The sequence below is a fragment of the Poeciliopsis prolifica genome, unplaced genomic scaffold (genome assembly GCF_027474105.1).
Source record: "Poeciliopsis prolifica strain line A6 unplaced genomic scaffold, Auburn_PproV2 SCAFFOLD135, whole genome shotgun sequence".
Lineage (NCBI taxonomy): Eukaryota > Metazoa > Chordata > Actinopteri > Cyprinodontiformes > Poeciliidae > Poeciliopsis > Poeciliopsis prolifica.
In genome coordinates, this window is record NW_026562510.1 from 233,724 (window position 1) to 255,209 (window position 21,486).

At 39.9% G+C, this 21,486-nt stretch overlaps 2 protein-coding genes across 4 annotated transcripts in view; both read right to left on the reverse strand.

Annotated features, from left to right (window-relative positions):
- Window positions 1-15,058, reverse strand: part of LOC129355469 (neuronal membrane glycoprotein M6-b-like) — a 30,640-nt gene extending 15,582 nt beyond the window's left edge. Inside the window, exon 1 of one of the 2 annotated variants that reach the window (XM_055025062.1) lies at window positions 14,989-15,058. In XM_055025062.1, the coding sequence (XP_054881037.1) occupies window positions 14,989-14,992 (4 nt within the window). In that variant the 5' untranslated portion in view covers window positions 14,993-15,058. Of the gene's footprint in view, window positions 1-4,207; window positions 4,520-14,988 lie in introns of those variants that run through there. The other variant, XM_055025061.1, reaches the window with a different exon arrangement.
- Window positions 15,059-15,756: 698 nt separating this feature from the next.
- gemin8 (gem (nuclear organelle) associated protein 8) lies at window positions 15,757-17,525 on the reverse strand. Of its 2 annotated transcripts, XM_055025069.1 has the most exons (4): window positions 17,466-17,525; window positions 17,270-17,301; window positions 16,207-16,525; window positions 15,757-16,136 (listed from the first exon to the last, which is right to left on the reverse strand). In XM_055025069.1, exons 1-4 carry the CDS (start codon window positions 17,497-17,499, stop codon window positions 15,877-15,879), a joined length of 645 nt encoding a protein of 214 aa, XP_054881044.1. In that variant the 5' UTR covers window positions 17,500-17,525; the 3' UTR covers window positions 15,757-15,876. The 2 variants fall into 2 exon arrangements, with proteins under 2 accessions (XP_054881044.1, XP_054881045.1); XM_055025070.1 differs by lacking the exon at window positions 17,270-17,301 and having other exon boundaries at window positions 17,466-17,514.
- Between the last annotated feature and the right edge of the window lie 3,961 nt (window positions 17,526-21,486).

Sequence of the window (21,486 nt, forward strand, 5' to 3'; positions counted from 1 at the left end):
TGAGTTGAAACTGAACTCTGTGAAGTTAGCAGTAGACTTTGAGAAATAGTTGTTTTTAAGTGTTATGTGGGCAAACGTTCCTCTGAATTTGGTTTACTGTTCATTTTCAGAAGTTAAAAGTTGCAAACTTTAATTTTTGGCTTTGTTAGTTGTTCAAGTCTGTGATCCAAAGAGAGGAAGTCATCCAAAAGAGGTAAACAGATATTGATGCCAGATGGAACAGATGTTGTGCTCCAACTGCTGAGAAAGGAAAAGATACATGCAGGACTATGACCAGACAGCCGCAACGGCTTATAGAACGGTGAGAGGACAAACAAAACCTAATAAAAATGAGGCTCGTTTCATCAGTTTCTTTATGGTTGTCTTCCAGTGAATGTAAAAGTTATTTATCGTTTTATACTCTCCTTTTTCCTCTCCAAACATTATCTTCAAGATGATTATTTAGCCATCTAAATCCTATTTCAGAGAAAGAAAGAGATTCTTTTCTGCTAAAGAAAACACAATTTTACGGTGTTTCCATTAAATATGAAACGCAATTAAAATCACATTTGAGTAAATTTGTTAGCACAGTTAATCATAAAACATGCCACGCCATCCTCCTCCTTCTACTTCCTGTCGGCTTCTTCGTAGTTTCCGCCAGCAGCAACGTCTAGTTGGTGCGAAAAATGTTTTTCCGTTGCAGTTTTGCAAAATACATTGAAAAACTTCTTCATCCTAGCGAACACAGCTATTGATATGTTTTGGATAAATTAGATCTCTAACCAGTGAATAAAACATTCAGTTCAGATTCTTCTTAAGTAATCAGTCCTTGCTTTTTTTATGTATGTAATAAATATATATTAGTGTAGTTATTAAGGGGCTACTTAGGGATTCTGTAACTAGTGATTAGTTTCATACATCTTTTCTCTATTTGTGAATCTATTCTCTCTGGAATGAGATTGACTGGATCGAGCTTTGAAATTCACTTTGACACAAAATATTGTGTTTTTCTCTTTGATATCGTAAAAGCTTGCAAGAATCTGGCCTAATTTCTCATGAATATTGAGAGGCACCACTCCGTCCGTCGGCCATGCAGAATATATACACAGCAGCTCTTCATTATGCATCTTGAAGTAGACGCTGCTCTCTGGCTCTTGCCTCGTTGGCCCCTGCTGCAAATCTCCAGCTTCTTAACGAACGCTGCAAGCTTGGTCGCAGTCCAGATGTCAAATGACTGCAACGACATGCAACCTTCAAAAATCTCTCACGGTCTTTTTTGTCATTTTTGCATTTTTGAACTCACCTGGGGGCACAGCAGAAGCCAAACCGGGTGAAATAAACTCCCTGCTTCCATGGAACAACTGTGATTAAGGAATTGAGAGGCCTCATAGCTTGCTATAAATACCATTGTCTTCCTGCTCAGTTATCTTCAGGGGCTTTTCAAGAGGCTCGCCTCCACTGTCAAATGAAGAGGCGTGATTACAGGCTGTTGTTGAACAGTGGTCGGTGTGTCGCTGCTTTGCCTGAGGAGAGGATGATGTAAAGTCTCACTGCTGAGGGACACCCCAATCGCCTGTACCCTACGTCACAGACAAGACTGTGACCCAGCAGTGTGACTGGGCCAAGAGCCAAACCCTACAGCATGAAGCTCACATATATGGCAAACCTGGATTGGCTGCTTTTCAAGCACCAGCCAATAATGTCATGTAACATTGTGTTTCAAAGCTGCATTTCTTTAGAGTGTCAAAGATTTGCTCTACACAAAATCAGTACTATCTAGAATTCAGTTTTTATAACACAGTTGACAAAAATATAATCACTTTTTATGCTTGAAGCCACAAATGTTGGCCTTTTTTCCACCTGTTAACCATGTTGTTGCCACCTGCTGGTGTGGAATAGTTATTACAACACCATTTTTTTTTTGAAAACTCAAAGAACATCTATTTAAGAAATAAGAAGTATAAAGTACATGGCAGCACGGTGCAATGTGGTGCAAATATAATCGTAATATTGATTTGTTCGACATTTATGTCAGCATATTTTGAAAGAAATGCTTGTTCTTTGTTATATTTTAAAGGAATGCTACAGGTCTGTGACTCATATTTTAATTACCATATCCAGAATATTCCCAAAAGTGCGGCCCTGGCTAATCGACTTTTCCATTTGTCTCACAAGCCAAAACAGACATGGGGGAGCTAAGACATCATGTTCCAGTTGCAAGTCTGAAAACCAGTTTCATCGCACACACTTGCTGACCACAGTGATAAACTTCAATGTATTTGAACACTAAGGGAAAATGTTCATCAAGTGAGGTGAAGAGAACTAGCGGAAGTGCCAACAATTAATTTGTTTTGTTTTATTTAAAGCAATAAAACTGTAATCAAGTGGAGTAGATAATGAAAATGATTGACTTTTTTGTGTTCAGGGTTCCAATAAAACCTTAGTAAACTGGGAATAATGGAAAGAAATTGGTATAAATGGCTTCTGCAATGAAGTATTTACCATAGAAACTGAGGTGCACCAATAAATCGGCCCAGATTTTGGTGATTGGCTGATGCTTCTTGTGAAACGGTTCTTATCTACGTCCATAGAGGTGTGAAGTAACTTTTTTTCAAACAACTCAGCATCAGTCATAATTGGAATTAGCAGGTCAGACTTATTAAACATCTGGTGATCGGCCAGAAGACAGCAATCAGTACATCCTAGGTAAAAACTCTGAGTTATCTTTGAGTTGATTGGGGCCGTGATTTGTTTTGTTTTATGAAAGCAAACTTTTGAAACACAATAAATGGGAATAGAATATTGGACGTTTTCTTGCAAAGAATGAAATTAGATGTGAGCATTGTTATGGTCATTTAGCTCCGCATTTTTATTAAAATACAACCAGGACACACCAGATGTAACAAAAACACACTTTAAGAGCGCGTTCCATACATTCTGTTGTTTATTTTTGGAGATATTTTGGTGATCGTGCAACATCACCACCTGCAGGCCTGGAATGGTTACTGCAACATTTTTTTTTCCTTCTGTAAATGTGAATGTTTTTATAGTTCTTTTAGAAATGCTTTCTCCCTGACCAGCAATTTCCAAGCATGAAATATGACTTTAGCTCACCAAAACAAATTTCAGCCCCCAGGCCTGCATCCTCTCAAACCCGGCCCTGGCTGTGCACTTCTATATTTTAAGGCATAATTTAACCACAGCAAAGAGTTTTTGAACTATAAAGACACAATAGGCTTCCAAACAAATCAGTCACATCCACTCTGCGTGGCCTTGAATCCGCCAACGCACAAAGACACGCCTACACACCGCACCGCGTAACAGGAGCAACAGTTTGGGTGAGATTTTCAATTTTGATGCAATTATATATATATATATATATATATATATATATATATATATATATATATATATATATATATATATATATATATATATATTTGGACTTTTGGTGCACACATGAAATGACCGCTTTCATGAATATGAAACCTTAACTGTGCAGATCAGGGGCTTCATTAACATGCATGTCTGTGGGGGCTTGCAAATGATCGACACTCTGCGCCAAGAGCGCCGCTGCTCCTTTTATTTTTCCAGCGACTGCAACTGGTCCTTGCTGTCGCGCAAACAGAAAGAGAAAGGGAAAAAAAAAACCACCTTCTGCTGCGGTGTGGTGCATCAATCAAGCCGCTGACAGATCAGCCCCAGAGACCCCCGCCGATAATCATGGAAGTGGCTGCAGGAGGCGGGAGGATCCACCTGGAGGAGAACAATGCCGCCGCGCTCGGAGCGCAGCGTACGGCAGCAGCGCCGCCTCTGCCTTTATCAGCCGCTCATTAGACACCAAATAAGCTCATGATGGTGCAGCAGCGCAAAAGCAAATTGGCATTAACGCACGCTCCGTAAACCCCCCACCCCCCGCTCGACCATTCTGAATACCTTCCTCTGCCCACCACCAACCCATCAACCCACCCTCCACCTCTCGCTCCTCGGTCCGCCTCAGAATCGCGCAACAGACGTGAAAAATACCTGCAAACACCGCAAGGATTATCAGCTATTTCTGCCCCCCGGCTGGGGCACTTAAATGCCCCGAAATGACAGCAAACCCCCGCGCCTTTGTGTCGCTGTAGCAAGTAGGTTAAACGGCTCAAGCTGGCGCAGACGCAAAAAAAAAAAAAAAAAAAAAAAAAAACAGAGGTGAGAGAGAAAAGGCGCAGATGACAGCGTGTACCTTTGCTCTCCTGCCCCTCGTCCTGGGTCTCCTCGGTGTTGGACTCCATGGCCGGCTTTGTCCCATCCATTATTTCACGAGGAATGTGGCCTCCTGGTGCTCGCGCTCAAACCTTGACGGCGTTAACAGTGGAGCGGTGATTTGACTCTCCCTCACACACTCCCCCTCTCTTCCTCTCCTCTGTTTCAGCTTAGTACTCTCTCTCTCTCTTGCTCTCGCTCTCTTTACACCCTCTCTCTCTTTCTCTCTTTCTCTTTCTCTATGTATTTTAACGATCCAGCTTCATGCAAAGGCGATGACAGACGGGATTTATTTCACCCATGCAGATTAGTTCCCCCAGCCAAAAAATGACTGCAGATTAGCCTCCAAATGCACCTAGATGATTATGCTTTGTTTCCACTTAAAAAAATAAAAATAAATAAAGAAAAAAAAAGTTTTCCATCAGCAGCTGTACGCCCGCCTGCAGCTGATTGCTCTTATTATTTCATCCTCATTCAACATGGAGGGACAGGATGTTCAGGGTATGCAAATATGCAAACTCATGGGTAACCAGGCATGAATACTCTGGACTGCACAGAGCCACACATGCAGAAGAAGGCGCTCGCCGCCCCCTCTCCATCTGGCGAGAAACTGAGAGTACAGCAGGAAGGGTTGCAATGTGCAGGGAGAAAAAAAAAAGAAAAAGAGTGCAAAGATTGGCGACGGCTGAGATTTTGTAAGCTCAACTCTCTGAAAGTTGCTTTTCTCCAGCTCTCATTCTTCAAACCGCTGCCACTTAAGTTGATTTCAGCTTTGATTGGATTATTCCGCGACCAATCGGAGCTCCTGAGCCGGTGAAATGGCCATGTGCCCTGCTTCACTTAAGAGAGGGTTCCTTTGTTTGTCTCTGAGGTTTGCCCTCCGATTGGCCCACAATGCAATCCAATAAACATCCAAAGCAAGGTGAGGGAACACGGGCTTGAAGTGGTCAAAAGTGGGTGTGGCGCGCTTACAGAATGAAATAAAGGATTAAAGGGAAAGGGAGACAGTGTGTGTGTGTGTGTGTGTGTGTATGCATGGGTCAGTTTCCATCACTCACCCTGTTTTCTGATGCAAACATATCCTCAAACAATGGCACACCATCTGTCCTGAATCCTCTTAAATGAGGTTTTAATGCGAGCTCACGTGGGGCTGTTTCAGACAAAGCTCAGCCCACCGATGGGTCCAGGAAATCCCCCCCACCACCACCTTTCCCTCTCCTACACACAAAAAAACCCACACACCAAACTGCAGACAGTGGTGGTCACACCGGCACCCCCCTACACACCCCAATCCCTCCCCCCAAAATGCTTTCACCCAGGAAAACATCAGACGCATGAATAGTTAACGTGACGTATCTGACATTTAGTGTCTCTTTTTGCCCCCGGGGGTAGAAATCAACACCCACTCCGCTCCATATGTCTGTGAATCGGGGGAGCGTCTCCTTTTGCACCGGCTTTTTGACTTCAAAGTAGTAGAGAAATATAATACGCCGAATAACAACCAACTCTCACCATAAAATAAGTGGAGAAAAACCAGCACCGATAAGTACAATGTAGCGCGCCAGCTCCTTACATGAGCTTTGTTTCATTTTAACGTGAAATTTTTCTGCTGTCCTTTTAAAGTCAAGAAAGCAGGTCGAGTTAAAGATGTAAACCTAGAGGTTAAAGTTAATGCTTTTTGTAAATGCTGACGAGAGATCTGCTCATCTTCGTTTCACTTTTGTCCCTCAGTGTTTCACCTGAATTGTTTATTCTTTTAACATTTGAACCATCTTCGTCTTTAAGGAAAAATGCAGCGTTTGTCGCTCGTTTGTCGTTCAGCATTCCCAAATGTTTCTACAGAACTTTACTCCGATTCAAATTCAATCATTCACACTTTATTTTTACTTTTTCCAAAAAGAAACTCAAAAGAAAATGCAGCTTAGGGAGCTAAAATACAAAAGCTTAATTATTACTAGGCTAGTGTTTCCTTTACCTTGATGTTGATTGGAAATGAGGAAAACTGTGGACATTAGCTCCTGCTATTGTTCTGAGATGGTTCATACTGTGCATATTGATGTATATTACAGCATATTTGGTGTTTCAAATATTAAATTACCCGGTTATAAGCGTTTTTCAAAGGCATCTCAGAATACTTTAGCTCAGCATATTTAGCTATTTGTATTTCCAGATGATTAAATATCAATCTCTAACTGTATAAATCAAACTATTGTTGGTTTCCCAACACTGAGGGTAATGTGATGACTACAAGACAGAAGCAGAAAATGCTTTCTAAACCAATAACCCGGTCAACATGTTGCAGTTGGAGGCATTGCACTTTAATCACATTTTCTCCTAAGTTACAATTTAAAACTAATTTGCTAAAAGTGAAGAACTCATCCAGGAATTAGTTCATGATATTAATAAAATCTGTGGAGACAAACATAGAAACAACGTAGGGAGTTAAAATGGGTTCGCTTCTAGTCCCCTTTTATTACAGAACCCCCGTAATCCTTCACTGGGTCACACAGATTAAGGACTTGTCCAGAAGATGAGATACAGAGCTCACTGGCACTCTTTCCCACCACGTTGTCACACACACACACACACACACACACACACACACACACACACACACACACACACACACACACACACACACACACACACACACAGATCAGTCCTTGGACTTTAGCCCATCACTCTAACTATGCTGTACTGGCAGAATGCTGGTTGCTTATTTGTTGTTCTACTGTTTCTGTAGTATCTTTTTTTAATATTTCTGTTGCGTCAATTTATCGATCAACTCACTGTGGTTGGCTGACTGTCCAGCTGTAATGTTGTTACAGTACATAGTTAAAATGCATAACTTTCTCTGCCTTTAAATCCAGAAGATTTATTGATATTATTGGACATAAAGGTTTCAGAAAAGTTTTAAAATAAAATAAAATAAAAAAACATCCAATGCAACAATTTCCAATAGAAACTGTGATTTCAGAAAAAAATTGGTATACCATAATTTTCTGTTTCCGTGGATTACAAGTATACTGGATTTCAAAATGGGAAAGACAGGAAATGTGTGTTTTCATCTTAAGTCAGAAAATTACCGTTTGCTAAATTTGCCAATTTCTGCAATTGTTTTTAAGAGAGTAGCATTTTGAGGTCACTATGCCGATCATTATGCCAGAGGAAATAACTATTTAATTTTGTTAAATAAGCAATGCAATTAAATTCACGCTTGAATAAGTTTATGATTTTATGACAAGTCATAAAAAACATGCTGTGTCACCATCTTCCTACCACTTCCTGTCTTTTTCTCCTTCTTTGTGGTTTGTGCTGAAAAACCTCCTCAACTTTACTGGAAACCTGAGTTTTCTTAAAATTGTTGTCACCATTAAGATAATTTATTTTCATATTTCTAGTTTCTGCAACACAACTAATGATTAGAGTTTTTGGCAAAAAAAATGAGTGAATATAAGGAAAATATTTCCAGCTCATAATGGAGGACCTGCAGTCAAAGATCTCTCCTATATGCACAAACTTTGTAGATGATGTTAAAACAGCAAACGCATCAAAACTCTAAAGTAAGTCGATCTCTTCTTATTATCCAGATGGTTCACTAAAGCCCCAAAACATCACCGAAATCAGCCTTTTGTGCCCCCTGGGTTCAGTACATATCTGCCCTAAATTTCACAGCAATCCATCCAAACTCAGATAATCTTGGTCAAAGATGTTAGCAGAATGAGCCGCGTGCCACGCGCTGCTTCATGAACGTATTGGTGGCAGTGATTTATCTTAAAGTCTTATTGAGGCGAAATGAAAACCACTTGAAGACTCTTACTGGGCTTTTTGGACTATAAACGGCACGCCTGTTTGTTGGAGCATGTTCTGCAAATGCCATTATTTTGAATGCACACACGTTTGGAAAGTCTTGTGCTCGGCAATGACCCTACGCCATCAGCGCGTCGCTAAGGGCCCGCTTTGTGAGTTTTTGGACTTCAGAGGGAATCTGAATGTTATCTGCCTCTGCGACTCTGAAAAGTCCATTAAATATTTCAGAGAAAAGCCATTTCTGACTGAGAAACAACTGCAGGCTCTCCGTGTTGCTGCGTAAAAACGTCTGAGAAATGTTTTCAAGGACAAGAAGTGAAAGAAAAGTGAGAATGTTTTTTTTCTCAATTTCCAGCTTTAATATTGCAATGTATCACCCTCTTAATATCATAAGTGTCAAGCAATGTGAAATTAAAGTTAAAATGTTAAATCGTGTCTTAATTAAGATTTAATGAACTATTATTTCCAGATTTTCACCAGATTTTCTCTCATCCACTCTCCCAAACGGTGACAGACCACTGCATCACTTCCTGTTTCTGTTACGTCTCCCCAGCCTCGCTGCAGGCATCGCGTTGACCTTTAAACCGTCTTCCTGACACGCCGCTCAAGTCCATTATGTGTCTGACTTGTCAGTCTATTCAGCTACAAGGTCAGAGATGGAAGCTTTTGGCTCCAGAGTCAGATTAGGCTGCGGTGAGGTCGAACTTTAAAGAGAGAGGCTGCTGTGATTCCAGAGGCTGCTGGCCTTTTCGTGACCCCGCAGTGTTTGTTCAGCCATCCTCTGGGAGAAAGATGTCTGCAGCTTCCTTCTGGGTTGATCTTAATTAGATGAGACTAAAGAAGAGGCAATGAGTTGTTTTTTTTTTCTTTCTTATTGCACTTCAACTTATCGTTCCGTTGGTGTTGGGCTGCAAAATACTGTCAAAATAACACAGCATGTTTATGCTGTAATTTTAGCACAAAATGTTAAGATGTAAACAACATGAGGATGTTTCTGGTTGCTGAAAATAAGGTTATTTAGGGAAAACAGGCACCCAAGCCAATTCTACGTAAAAATAAAACGTTCTCTTCATTAAATTATGAGTTGGTTATTATTATTATTATTAATCAACTGAGTTCAATTGTACAAGTTGCATCACGTTTGTGATAACGTTTTAATTTTTGTTTCATGATCAAAGTGTGTTGACTTAAGTTCAACTTATAGTTGGCAGTAGTTTTATGTTTTGTTTTTTCTTGTGGTGAAGAATCTTAAATAAATTTATCAATTCATATTCAAGTTTACAATGTTGTTTCCACATAATTTCATGATTAAAAAAAAGCCCCAAAAGGCATAAATATTGGAATATTTCTTTCAGAGGAACTGAATATTTAATAGTGTCCTATTTTTATTTCAGCCAACACGGCTGGATGGTTTCTCTTAATATTTCTTAAAGTTTTGCGGCCGCTCTGCGTAAGTTACATTTCCTGAACTTCGTTCGTCCTGCACTCACTTTTAATTATTATTTATTTGCCGATTGATAAATGCACGTCTGGATTTCCAGATTAATCTGCGGCCATGATGATGATGATGATGACCCACTTTCATCCCCCTTACCCCCCCCTCCCCCCGCCCTCAGCTATCGGTCGCCAAGGAGACGCTTCCCTCTCATCCCGTCAGACGCTGACAAAGGTTAATCCATCTCAAAACACACGCGCACACACACACATTTACAACTCATAATGTAAAGATTCCCGATTATACAAACACTTAAAGATTCAGGTCAGGCTTGTTATGATGTGGAGGTTTTTTTTTCTTCTTTTTTCTCTTTTTTATGTACAGAAACTCCTCTCTTGAATCGAGACGAAGAGTTTAAATGCAAAAATCATGCAAACCACGAAGCCGTTCTGCTCCGTCACACCTGTGTTCAGGATTTGCAAAGTTTCATTCCGCATCTCCGCCTCTCTCCTGGAAGCAGAATTAACTCGTATACACAATTATTTTCTGACTGCGGTCGACACGGACGGTTAAACCGACGCACACCTCTACGCACACGCACACACAAGTAAAAAAGATGCGCCCTATACCACCAACCCCCCTCCCACCTCGGTCTCCTCCCAACAATTTCTATCCAACAAGCCGCTAATCCTGCTGGCCCAGATTCGGCCCGCGGTCTGCTCTGTTGCACCAATCCCTGCCGCCGTCGTCCAAAAACGCACACATTTTTACTCATTTATTTGGTCATATTTAGCTGCAGACTTGTCTGCTTTCGTCATGTGACCCCATGCAGGCGTCACGTGACACCAGGAGCTGCTGCACCTGTGACCTACTGTACAGAGATGCAGCAGCGTGGGATAAGAGTGTGAGTCACGTGGAGGAAATGCATCTTCATCTCCCCCACTGTGATCATCATCACCGTCCCTCCCCCCTCCCCCCTGCCTGTGGGTCATACTATATTTATGTGATGTCTATTTTTTGCGTCCGTGGGCTTGTGAGAGAAGATGCACGACTGTTTGCCCAGATTTGAAGTGACGCCCACTCTCCGAGCGCTTTGCATCTCCACGTTGCCTCGGCAACAGGTCCGTCTACTTGAGGAAAAAAGAAACAGAAGGGGGAGGGGTGAGAGGGGGCTTGTGACGCATCTGATGGTCTGAGTGTGAAAGTTTTTGCCCAGAAAAAGAAAACAAAAGCGACAAGAATTATGTGGACAGTAATAAATACACGTCTGTTTTCCACAAAATTATTTCACAACATAAACGTTTTATGACATTTAAGAAAAAAGATTTTTTTTTAATGTCCATGCGTTCAAAATTATACCTGCAGGCTCCAATATATTTACTTACAGTAATATTCAGATAAATGGCCCTTATCAACTTACGCCTCAATTCCAGGTAGTTTTTGTCCTAATTCTGGCTGATATCTAATAATTTGGTATAAATGGTTGAGTTTACCTGAACTGGCTGCTTTCCTGACATTAGATAAATTAAAAATGAGTTTGAGGTCAAAGTAATTCCAAATACTCAATTGTTAGCCTGGTTTTCCATTCCAAAAGCAGTTGTGCTTTTTTTTCTGTTTTAATGCAGCTATAAAAGCTTTTAGTATTTATAGGACTGCTCAAGTGTTACTGCACAATATAATAGTTTGAAACCAGGTACTGGTTTCAAACTCGGGTGCCCAATTCTTGTTTAAAATGAGCTGCAGTGGTAGAATAGTGTGGCATTGTTTCACCATTTCACCCCTAAAAACATAATTTACATCTGAAGATATGGGATTAGATGCTTCCAGACAATAAAAGGCTTAACGGGCATCAAGTGCGCTTTCCAGAAAGCAGAAAAAATACCTAAGCTTCAGGTTTCGTTCTTTTAAAGGTTCTGTAAAAGCGATTAAATCCAGTCATAAAACAGGAAGATTATACACAGATGCTGCAAAAGTTGGTACAGGAGAGGAAATCTTAACTTTGGCATGAGAAGAGAGAATAAGGCCTGCAGATGTGGAAGCATAAAAGCAAGTGGAAAGAATAAAAACCACAATTGATGCCCAAAATAGTACATAGTTGTCAAAAACCCCAATAAAGCTGTCAGCTGAAAAACCAGCAGGAGTCACAGTTTAATGACTTTCTAAATACCTTAAATGTATTTTTTTTTATCCTTTAATCAACTCGTCAGTAGGTATAACTACTCAGTATATCTGGCTCTGCCCTCAGGTGGGTTATAGAGCAGCAGGACATCAGAAAAACATGTTATTATGTATATATTGTGATTAAATTGGCTACAGTGAGCACACTTTTTCCTTTTTTTATTTTCTCCATCCAAATTAAGAAATCCTTTCAAGTAGGTTTTTTCCATCACAAAATAACAGCTAAAGTGGTGCCAATTAGCAAAAAACCCCAACAAAAACGCATTAAATCAAAGTACACATTTTGCTCAATCGATTTGCTAAAATACATTGATTATTTTCGGAATTATTTTAAATTTGGAGTTATTTTGTGTTTTAACTTGATGACTTTATTGAGAAATACGAGTCACTCAATGACTGTCAACGTCCTGAGCATCCTTCATTTCTGCAGTTTAGAGGTACATTTAATTAATGCCACTTAAGGTTAAATATTAATTACATTTCTACTTAATGTAGCGCTCAAAAAATAACCTCTGGTGTTCCACAAGGCTTGGTATTGGTGTCTTAGTTACTTGTAATTTATGTAAATATTCAGTTTAACAAGTTAAAGTATTGCTTTAACTGATGATACGAGTTAATTTTATTCAGAGCAGGATGTGTAAAAAAAAAACTGGTAACTAGAGAAAATGAAAAAAGAAAAGAAATTGATGCATCAGCTACAAAACACTAACCCTAAAAACAGCTTTGCAAAGACTCTACTGCTGCCGGACAAATGCTTGTGTCCTTTCTTTTTTTATCAGATCAGATCAGCACATTGTTCCACTTTCTCCGTTTCTCCAGCTGAATGATCAAATTTTCCTTCAGCCTGTAGCGAGTCATTAAAAGAGAAGCTCTTTTTCAAGTCTGTCTGCTGACAGCCGCTACATCCAGTGTCTCCCGCTACAAATCCACTGGCGAGGATGCAAGAAGAGACGGTTTCCCCTCCCCACTCTGATGCACAAAGCCGAGCCGCGGCGGAAAGAGAGAGCACAAAGAGCGAATTCACAGAGGAAGACGCGTCGAGGGGGTGTCGGAAAGAATAACGATGAAGGCAACAAGCAGGGGATGATGAGAGGAACAGACGAAAGACGAGATGATTATGAGAGGCGAGCCGCGGTTTGGGAGAAGCAACAGGCCAAACGAGGAAGAAGTTCATGTCAGTTTCCTGAATCAAAACAGCCCCCAAAGTTCTCCGTGGCAGTAAATCACGTCGCCGGGCTACATCCTGTCGGTTCTCGAATTCGCACCAGCCTGAAGGCCATAAACGGGCCAGCTGCCTTATTGGAAACAGATGCTGTGGCCTTTAGAGGGGTCAGAAATGGGACCGAGCTGGATGCTTTCGGTGTAATTTTTGGTTTCGAGTTATGGGGAAACAAGCATGATGTTTCCCGAAACAATTACGGGGAAAAGAAAATGCTGTTAACGCACCGTATGTTTGTTGTATGATCTGAATCAGGGGTGCAAAGTGGGCTCATAGTGGACCTCAGCATGATTATTTGCAGTGGTCAAAGCTTGTTAAAATGAAAAATACTCTGATTCAATAAAGTGTTTGTATTTTACTCAGCATGATTTTTACTTCAGTTTTATTTTCAAATTATTAAGTGACTTTTATTCTAGCTTTTCACTAAATTTGGCTGAGATTAGCTGCTAGCGCCACTTGTTCAAACTCGTAAACTCTCCATTTAATGTCCCTTTAGATTTTTCTAATTTAAAATCAAATATTGATTTCCAAGCTTCAACATTTCAAAAAGTAGAATTAGCGCTGAATTCTGATCCAAAATCAAACATGGCGGTGATAGTGTGATGTTTTGTTTTTTCTTTCACTCCATTAACATTGAACTCTTTGTCTTTCACATTTAAGAGAGCATGTTTTGACGTCAACGTCAACAATTTGGCGCTTTTTCATATTTAACAACAAATACAACAGGCTTGGATTTACAGCGACCAGAATGACTTTCAGCTCAGACTGTAAACATTTCTCTGTTTATTTTGCTCTATTTTGTGTTTTCATGATCAACAGTTGATCAAATGAATAACCTTCATAAGTATGACTCTGCGCTTGAAATCAAATATAAATGAGGTGAAAATTAGTTTGCTTATTTTACCTTTGCTGGATTTTTAAAAGTTGCATTTTTTTTGTTTAGAAATGTTGAATAAGCTTTGATACAATTTTTCTGCCCCCAATTTTCTAATGAACATTTTTAAGTAGATAATTCAGTTTAGCCAAGATGGCGTCCAGAGTCGTTGGTTTTTGGAAGATATGCTTTCTACCTGTCGGTTATGTTGCTTGTTACGAGCTCATGCAGTCTGTTTAATCCTCAGAGAGAAAGCTGATCACCCCCTCCTAATCCAATCAACATCAGCCCTCACGTGAATACCTGACATGGGGATGATGATGGAATGAATCTGAGCTGTTGGGTAATCTCAAATTCCACCTCGTAATCCAAGAAATTCCCCAAAACTAGAGAGATTTCTGTAAATATTCCCACTAGACCACATCACATTGTTGCAGCCGGTTCCACTTCCAGCTGGGGAATCGACTTCCATTTTTTCCTACATAAAAGCTTTTAACTGTGTGAAATTATTGGTTTATTTTTGCTTAATCTGGGTCTAGAACTGACTGAAAATGATGTTTTAAAGTGTAATATGGATTATAATTAGTATTCCTGAGACCATTTGCTCTGAATTTTTGCTAATTAATTATTTTTTTTATACACAGATAGTCCCTGTGACATCAGCTTTAATTCTGATTTTACATCAGTTATGGGATGTTAAGGAATTATTTCCTGACTTCATCAGTAAAATAACATTTCCATCTTCCTCCTCTGCTTTGTTCATACCAATCATTATATTGTTAGACTTCTAAGCAGTCTGTGGAGCCTATGGCTGCTATAATGTGAAATTTCCTTTTTTCTATATTGTACATTAATGCAGTAATATCCATATAATATCTGATTTAGAGGGAATGCACCTATTTCTGCATGCTAGTGGAGCCTAGAGTGTTTATTCCCAAGCTTATGAAGTGACACAAACACACTACAGGCTACATGCATTTTCTCTGTGGAACATGCAAAATAATCTCATCCGCAGCCCTCGCTTTGACCCCATTCTGAGATAACACTCAGAGATGAAGTGTGTCAATGTTGAAAGCGGATAACTGCATCTAAAAAAAATGTCAAAAAAATAAATAAATTGCACAAACACCACAGGAGTGAAGTGTTAAAACGGATCAAATTGGAAACGTTTGGTGCACAGCCAGTGAAGACTCCCGCAGCGTCCAACATGATGACCTGCATGAATATAAAGCTGAGTTAACTCACCCATGTCCACCGCTCCCGTGTAAACTTTCCCTGAGACAAAGTGTCTGAGATGCTGTCCCACAGGTTGTCGAGGCGCACGCAAACAACTGGACGTCCCGTTTAGGAATCAGGGGAGGAGGAGGAGGTGTGACGTCACCACCAGAGGCTGGAAATAGACCCAAACACGAAGGCAATTCCTGCTCCGGATTTACTCAAGTACAGTAAGCCATTAAATGCGAAAAAAAATTGTTTTCTTTAAGGGCTTACAATGTGCACATGCGCACTAAAATCTAGTTCAAGATATTGTACTAGATTTTATTTCTATTTGTAAATGTTAACTCCTCATTTTCAACAGCAGAGCATATTTCATATACTTAATGAAATATGTCCTATGCTCGCAAATGAACCAGGTTATTAGTCCAATTTTGCTGAACTTTTTTTCAGCAAAAATACTCAACACCGCTATTGTGGATGGGGAAAAAAAGAGGAGTACGTATCCTCAGAACTCGAATCATTTGAGAAATGTTATAAAAACAAGAAAATAGTGGATATTTCAGAGAAAAACTCAAGAAACTTTGTGATTAGAAAACACTGAAAAAAACTTTTCATAAATGAAAACTCATCATGTTAATGAAGGAATGGAAAATGGAATCTAGAAAAGAAAATCTTTACTTGATACTATTTCTCTTTTTTTTCCCCCCATGAATTCAGATCAGGAAAAAGTATTAATATAATACTAAGTTCAAAACCCTCTTCATCTAAAAAAGAAAGATAAGGGCAAAATTGTTTCAATATTTAGACATAAAGCACTTTATTATTCATTACATTTCTGTGAAAATACAAAATACACATCAGACACCTGGCTGCAAAGAGGCAGAGATGAAAATAACTGTTTCTCCCTTGTGAAGGTCACAGCTTCAGCGGGATGACAGGCCAGTACTTGGGCTGCTTCAGGTCACAGTTCCTGTCGAACGCCAGCTGCATGGCCGCCTCCATGGCCAGGATCTTGGCCGCGTCTTGGCCGTAGAGCTTCTTCATCTCGGCGGCCCGCCTCTCTCCCGGCCGCTCTGCAGGCGGCGCGGCGCTGCTCCGCCGGCAGACGGCGCGCAGGTCCTGGTCGGCCGGGACGTAGCCGTCCTGCTGCTCCGCCTCCAGTTCCTGCTGCCTCCCTGTAACGTATCATCATTACTTCATCCCACATCTAAAGGAGGTGGAAGTTGACATGTAAAGTGGACGTACTCAGCTCCTCTCTGTGTCTCTCCGTGTGGGCGAAGTACTGCCGCAGCTCCTCGCTGATCTCCATATTGCTGACGTCACACTCGATGTCGCTGTCCGAGCTGCTTTCATCTTCCGCGTCGTCGTTGCTGCTGCTGCGGTCGCTCCCGCTGGCCTCCCAGTCACGGTAGCGGCGCTGCCGTGCCGGGCCGTAAGCGGCCTCCCAGGCCTTCCTGTAGGCTCCCCGGTGCCTCCGGCGCCAGGCCATGGCCTGCTGGTAGTGCTGCCAGTAGCGGCTGTAGACGGGGTTGGAGAACCAGGACATCACAGTGCTGACGTCCTCCTGCAGGGAAGCAAAACTTCTTATTTCTCCATGTACAACTCAATTATTCAACAACTCAATTAGATTTAGTCAGGAGCCCCGCTACAGCTTTTTGTAGACTGCAACTGGTTTCACGTTTTGGTTGGACATGAGTGGAGTGTCTTGCAATAATCCAGATGAGACATATTAATATGGAGCAGATGGATTAAAAACACTAGTCCTGAAAGAGATCCCTGTGGAACACCAAACTGGATGGGATTCTGTCTGGTTTAATCCTAGATTGAGATAATTATTTTTCATAATTGAAAAATAATGCACTTAAAATACATGCAGCATTCAAACAAAATTTTGTAAACATCTGGTTTTGAAAACTGTACAAGAAAATCAGACTTTCTGCTAAAAACAAAAAAAGTAAATGTGTGTGTACAGAAGCATTTGTATTGCAAACTTGCTGAAAAATCATTTTTTTCTCTCCACACTCTGGAGTGTTATGGTTTATACTTGAGCCTGAATGTAATTAGCACAGATTCTCCTCCATAAACTGTATCTCTTCTTCTATTGTCCTAAATGTTGCTTTTTATATTTCTGTAATGCTTTTAGTCTGCAGACTTGAGTATATTAATCCAGCTGTGTGTTGTTTATGCTCTCATATTTTCTAAATGCTGCGTTTTGCAGGAGGAAAGCTGCAGAAACCAGAAGAGACTAAACAGGAAGCCGTAAAGTACAACCAGGTGTCGGTAATTGAGGCTGATTTAGCTTCCCTACCATGTCTGACTCCAGTCCCTTCAGCTCTTCTTCTGTGTGAACAGATACAATACTGTAAGTAAATGCAACACTTTCTTGTGACGCTACTTCCTGTTCCTGTGCGTCAGAGCGATAACAAGACGTCAGTACGTCTTCATATCTTAAACATGTTCAATAAGCACAATATTTTCAGTCTCTAGTTAACTCTAATGTTTACCTCTCACTGTTAGCGGCTCATGCTGCCGCCACATTGAAAATTTCCCAGCAGCCTTTGAGCGAAAGGAAGGCAACTCCCGGTTACCTGGCGCCCCCTTGCGGACATCCTGCGAAGGTGTTTAAAAGTAATAAATTGTGCAATAGCAGATATTTAGGCCTGCATAATGTGTTTATTATTATAAAGACACTGGTATAATAAATAATTTAGGTTACCAAAACGTTCTTATTCATATGCTTCAATAGAAATTTTATTTAAAAGCTCCTAAAATAAAACTTAGATTTCAAGATTGTAGTTTAAAAATGAAAATTAAGTAAAAAGAATTGACCTCCCAATAGATTCCTTTCTCTTTCTTAACACTGAGATGTTTCAGATCATTAATCACATTTTAATCACAGAGAAAACCTAAATGATTATTTAATTTATTGAAGGAAAAAGTAACTTTAAACCTAATAACTTTAGCAACATTGTTTTCAAGTGTTAAACTCCTTGTAACAACAGCTTTCACATAGTATAAAGTTACTCTGGATTACGTATTTCTCGACTAAATATAATCATCTGAAACTTTTGCAGTTAATCAGTTTATCTTTAAACCTCTGATGTAGATGCGGATGCTAAATTTGTCTCACAGGCACATAGCTAATTAAATCAAGTAATTTAAGATAAATATAGGGCAAAACAAAGTGAAATGTTCTTTTAAACATTTGGATTTTGACGAGCGTCTTAATATTTCGCTAACAGCACACAAACAGAGCAGCTTTGCTCAGCGTCTAAGTGCCATAAGACTCGTTGTACTGTATATGTGGGTCATACTTTGGCCTCAGGCTTCAAAGCTTTCAGAGGAAGTGGAGAGAGCCTTGCGTCTTCTCTGAACATGTTTTCTCCCTTCACGTAGGAATATGTGTGTGTGCCGACGCTATAAAAAGGAAAAGCAGGGTTTTGTTTTGTTTTGATGTTTATTTTACTGCTTGTAGCATGAATAACAAATGCGCTCAAATCCTTTTGCTGCTGTATACACCTAGTCTTGTACATTATATATTCAAAGTTTAGCTCTAAACAAGTTTTCTATTGCTTTAATCTTCCCAATAACTCTGTTTGATTCTTTGTTTTATTCTGATACAATTCGTAAAGTAGTGCCAGCCAGGTACGACTGTTCTTATCTAGCTTTACTAGTACAGAGTAGAACAGATTGAAAGCCGCAGTGCCCAAACCAAAGATGACAACAGCAGATATTATAAAGTATTTGCTTTTCAATAATACACATCTGATTGCTTACCACCAGTGTCTTTTCATTCCTCGCTCTGAATCTGTTTCATAATTCTCCTGTGTTAGCGTGTGTAGCTCCACACAGCTGGAAAAGATTGTATATTATTGTGTGCCATCCATGTTTTTCCTATAAGAGAAGCGTGGGAACCCCAAACCTATTCTGTTCACACTTCTGCACTGTAGTGTGAAACCACAACCTTCCTAGCTCACCACCTTGACCACCTTGAGCATCATCACCAGTCAGAGCTACGATACGAACAGCGTTGGCAGTCTCTGTGCTGCTTCAGGGTCCCACATCCCATACATCTATGACTGTGTCTGTTTTCATGAATCACTCCGTGTCTAAATCTCGCTTCTAATCCAGCTGAGGAACATACAAAAAAATTGTAATATTTCTTTTTCCTTTTACGTAAAATCCCCAAACTCCATGAATGCTTCCTGCATTTAGATCATTGTCAATCATTTTCATGTGACATAAACACAAGTAATTGTGGGCAGCATGTATAGGATGGTGTCAAACTTGCAGATGACTCGTGCAACACATCACCCACCAGCAATTGGAGAAACAACGTGTCAACTTCACAAAGTGACAAATGCTCAGGAGACAGCAGTCAGTCCACTAACTGAGAGATAAAGTACAGAACAAGTCCCTGATGTAATAAGCTCTGAGTTAAATCATGCTGGTTTTAGTTCCAATTTTAATGACGTTGATGGAACGTTTCCCTTTCTTGGTTGGGTGTTTAATGTTTATTTTAAGCCTGAGCTTCTGTAAAAGAGTAACTTTGTCACTCAACCTCAGGAAACATACCTGAAGGCGTTCATCAGGGATAACTCCTTGCTCCTCTTTAGTTCCCCTTTTTATAGTCCATTTTATTCAGAAAATGATCTAAAATAGTACAGAAAACAGTTTTCAGATGATTAATTCATTTACAAAGGAATAAAAACTGTTGAGATACACCATACCATGTGTGGAAAAAGTAATCGTTTACTACCTGTGTTTATTTGTATATTTACAGGCCACACTGGCTGATCCAAGAATGAAAACATCTAAAGACATTGAAGAACAAATAAAAAATAATCAGCCAGGAAAGTATTATAAATCTATTTACAAGGCTTTGAGATTCGAGGAAAGTAGAGGAAACGCGATTGTCCTCAAAAAATTGCAATTTTCTTCCTTTTTCATTCTAAAAACCTTCAAATTTGGCCAAATGAACTATTACACAAAAAAGAGCAGCAACTCTAATTATAGTCGCTGAAAGTAACTTAGAAATGAGCAGTTTTGTTTTACTTCCTATTCAGTGGCAGTCAAAATTAGCTTGTATGAATTCACCTTCGTCCTCCTTGCATTTGCTCTGAAGAGTCGTCTGATAGCAGAAGTATTGCGCAGATCTGTTGGCCATGATAGATCAGGACAAACTGTGGCTTGTGGTGATGCTGCCTCTTTGTTTTTGTTTGGAACCTGAAGGTACAGGAAAGGAGCTTTTACATGTAACCTTTACCCAAAAGTCTCTTTTCTTCATATTATACCTGATTTTCTACTTATTTTAACTCTTCATTATTTTACATTGTAGTGGTCAAGTTGTTGTGTTGCATTTATGCTATTAATTCAAATTTTATGTTCATCATCAATCTTCTCATTAATAGGGGCAATAATTAGGACATTGTGCAAACATGACATGCAAAAAATGTATTTCTACCCTCCACTTGATGAAGTTAATGATGATCCTCTTGTACTTTTCTTTGCTCTGATGCATCTCTAGCAGATGACGGCAGCTTTTCTCTGCTCAGAGTGACCAGTTGGATGGTGGCGGTCAGCGCTGCGGCTGGATTTACCATCGTCGCCGCAGTGACGCTTGGACTCACCCTGAGAAAAACACGCTGCAGGTGATCGTCTTTGTCTCCTCCAGCAAAACCTTTATTGTGTTTAAATCTGCAAAACTGTAAGATGTAAAAGAAATAGTGGACCGCAAGTTGTTTTTGACTCATCTGAAGTGAAAGTCAACATACACAATTGATAATATCTAGTCAATGGGCATAGCAGATAAAGTGAGATACTTTAAAATGTTATTTAAGGGTGCAATAAATTTTATGTGGAGTCAAGAATCTTTGTGACCTTGATGCTGATTTTTAACTCTTTCTTTTTGTTTCCAGATGCTGCAAAAAGTCTGAAAGTCCTGAATTAGATGTAAGTGAATCTACTTCTTTAAACTCTACATTTACTCCGAGACGCTTCCCTTATTGTGAAGATGCACCGAAGAGTTTCTTTTCTGTTTTCATATGTAGAGCGACATCAGAAAGCTGCGTTTCTGTTGAGATCCATTACATTTCTGAACAAATATCTAATTTTTGGAAGCTTTACATAACGGTGTGTTAAGGATATTCACACATTTTGAGCTTTTTCATGTTTTATCTTGCAAGAACCAAAATGTTTCATGTATTGTGTTGGATATGTTTGTCGTAGACCAACACAAAGTGGTGCCTTATTGTACTGGGGAAGAAGAATACAGCACAGCTCTTCCAGTCTTTAACATCTTAACTAACAATTATGCAACATTTCCCATGGTTTGTTGCATTAAAATGCATTTTTTGGTTTTAAGTGTGAAAAATTAAAAAGAGAAGTTGATACTTTGCTGCTCGTCTGCCACCGGAAGAATCAACGCAAAACGTCTCAATTTAAATTTGTGACGTTTTCACACTGTGGATGAGGTGCAAGACATGATACTGAAAAACACTGAACAGCTCAACGTGTGTTGAAGCT

Excerpts from the sequence above, each read along its gene's own strand:
- gemin8 (XM_055025069.1), bottom strand. The coding sequence starts at position 17,499 with ATGTGGCGGCAGCATGAGCCGCTAACAGTGAGAG. Across the intron at positions 16,526-17,269 it reads AGGGACTGGAGTCAGACATG|GAGGACGTCAGCACTGTGAT; the intron begins GTAGGGAAGCTA and ends GCTTCCCTGCAG. Across the intron at positions 16,137-16,206 it reads GAGACACAGAGAGGAGCTGA|GGAGGCAGCAGGAACTGGAG; the intron begins GTACGTCCACTT and ends GATACGTTACAG.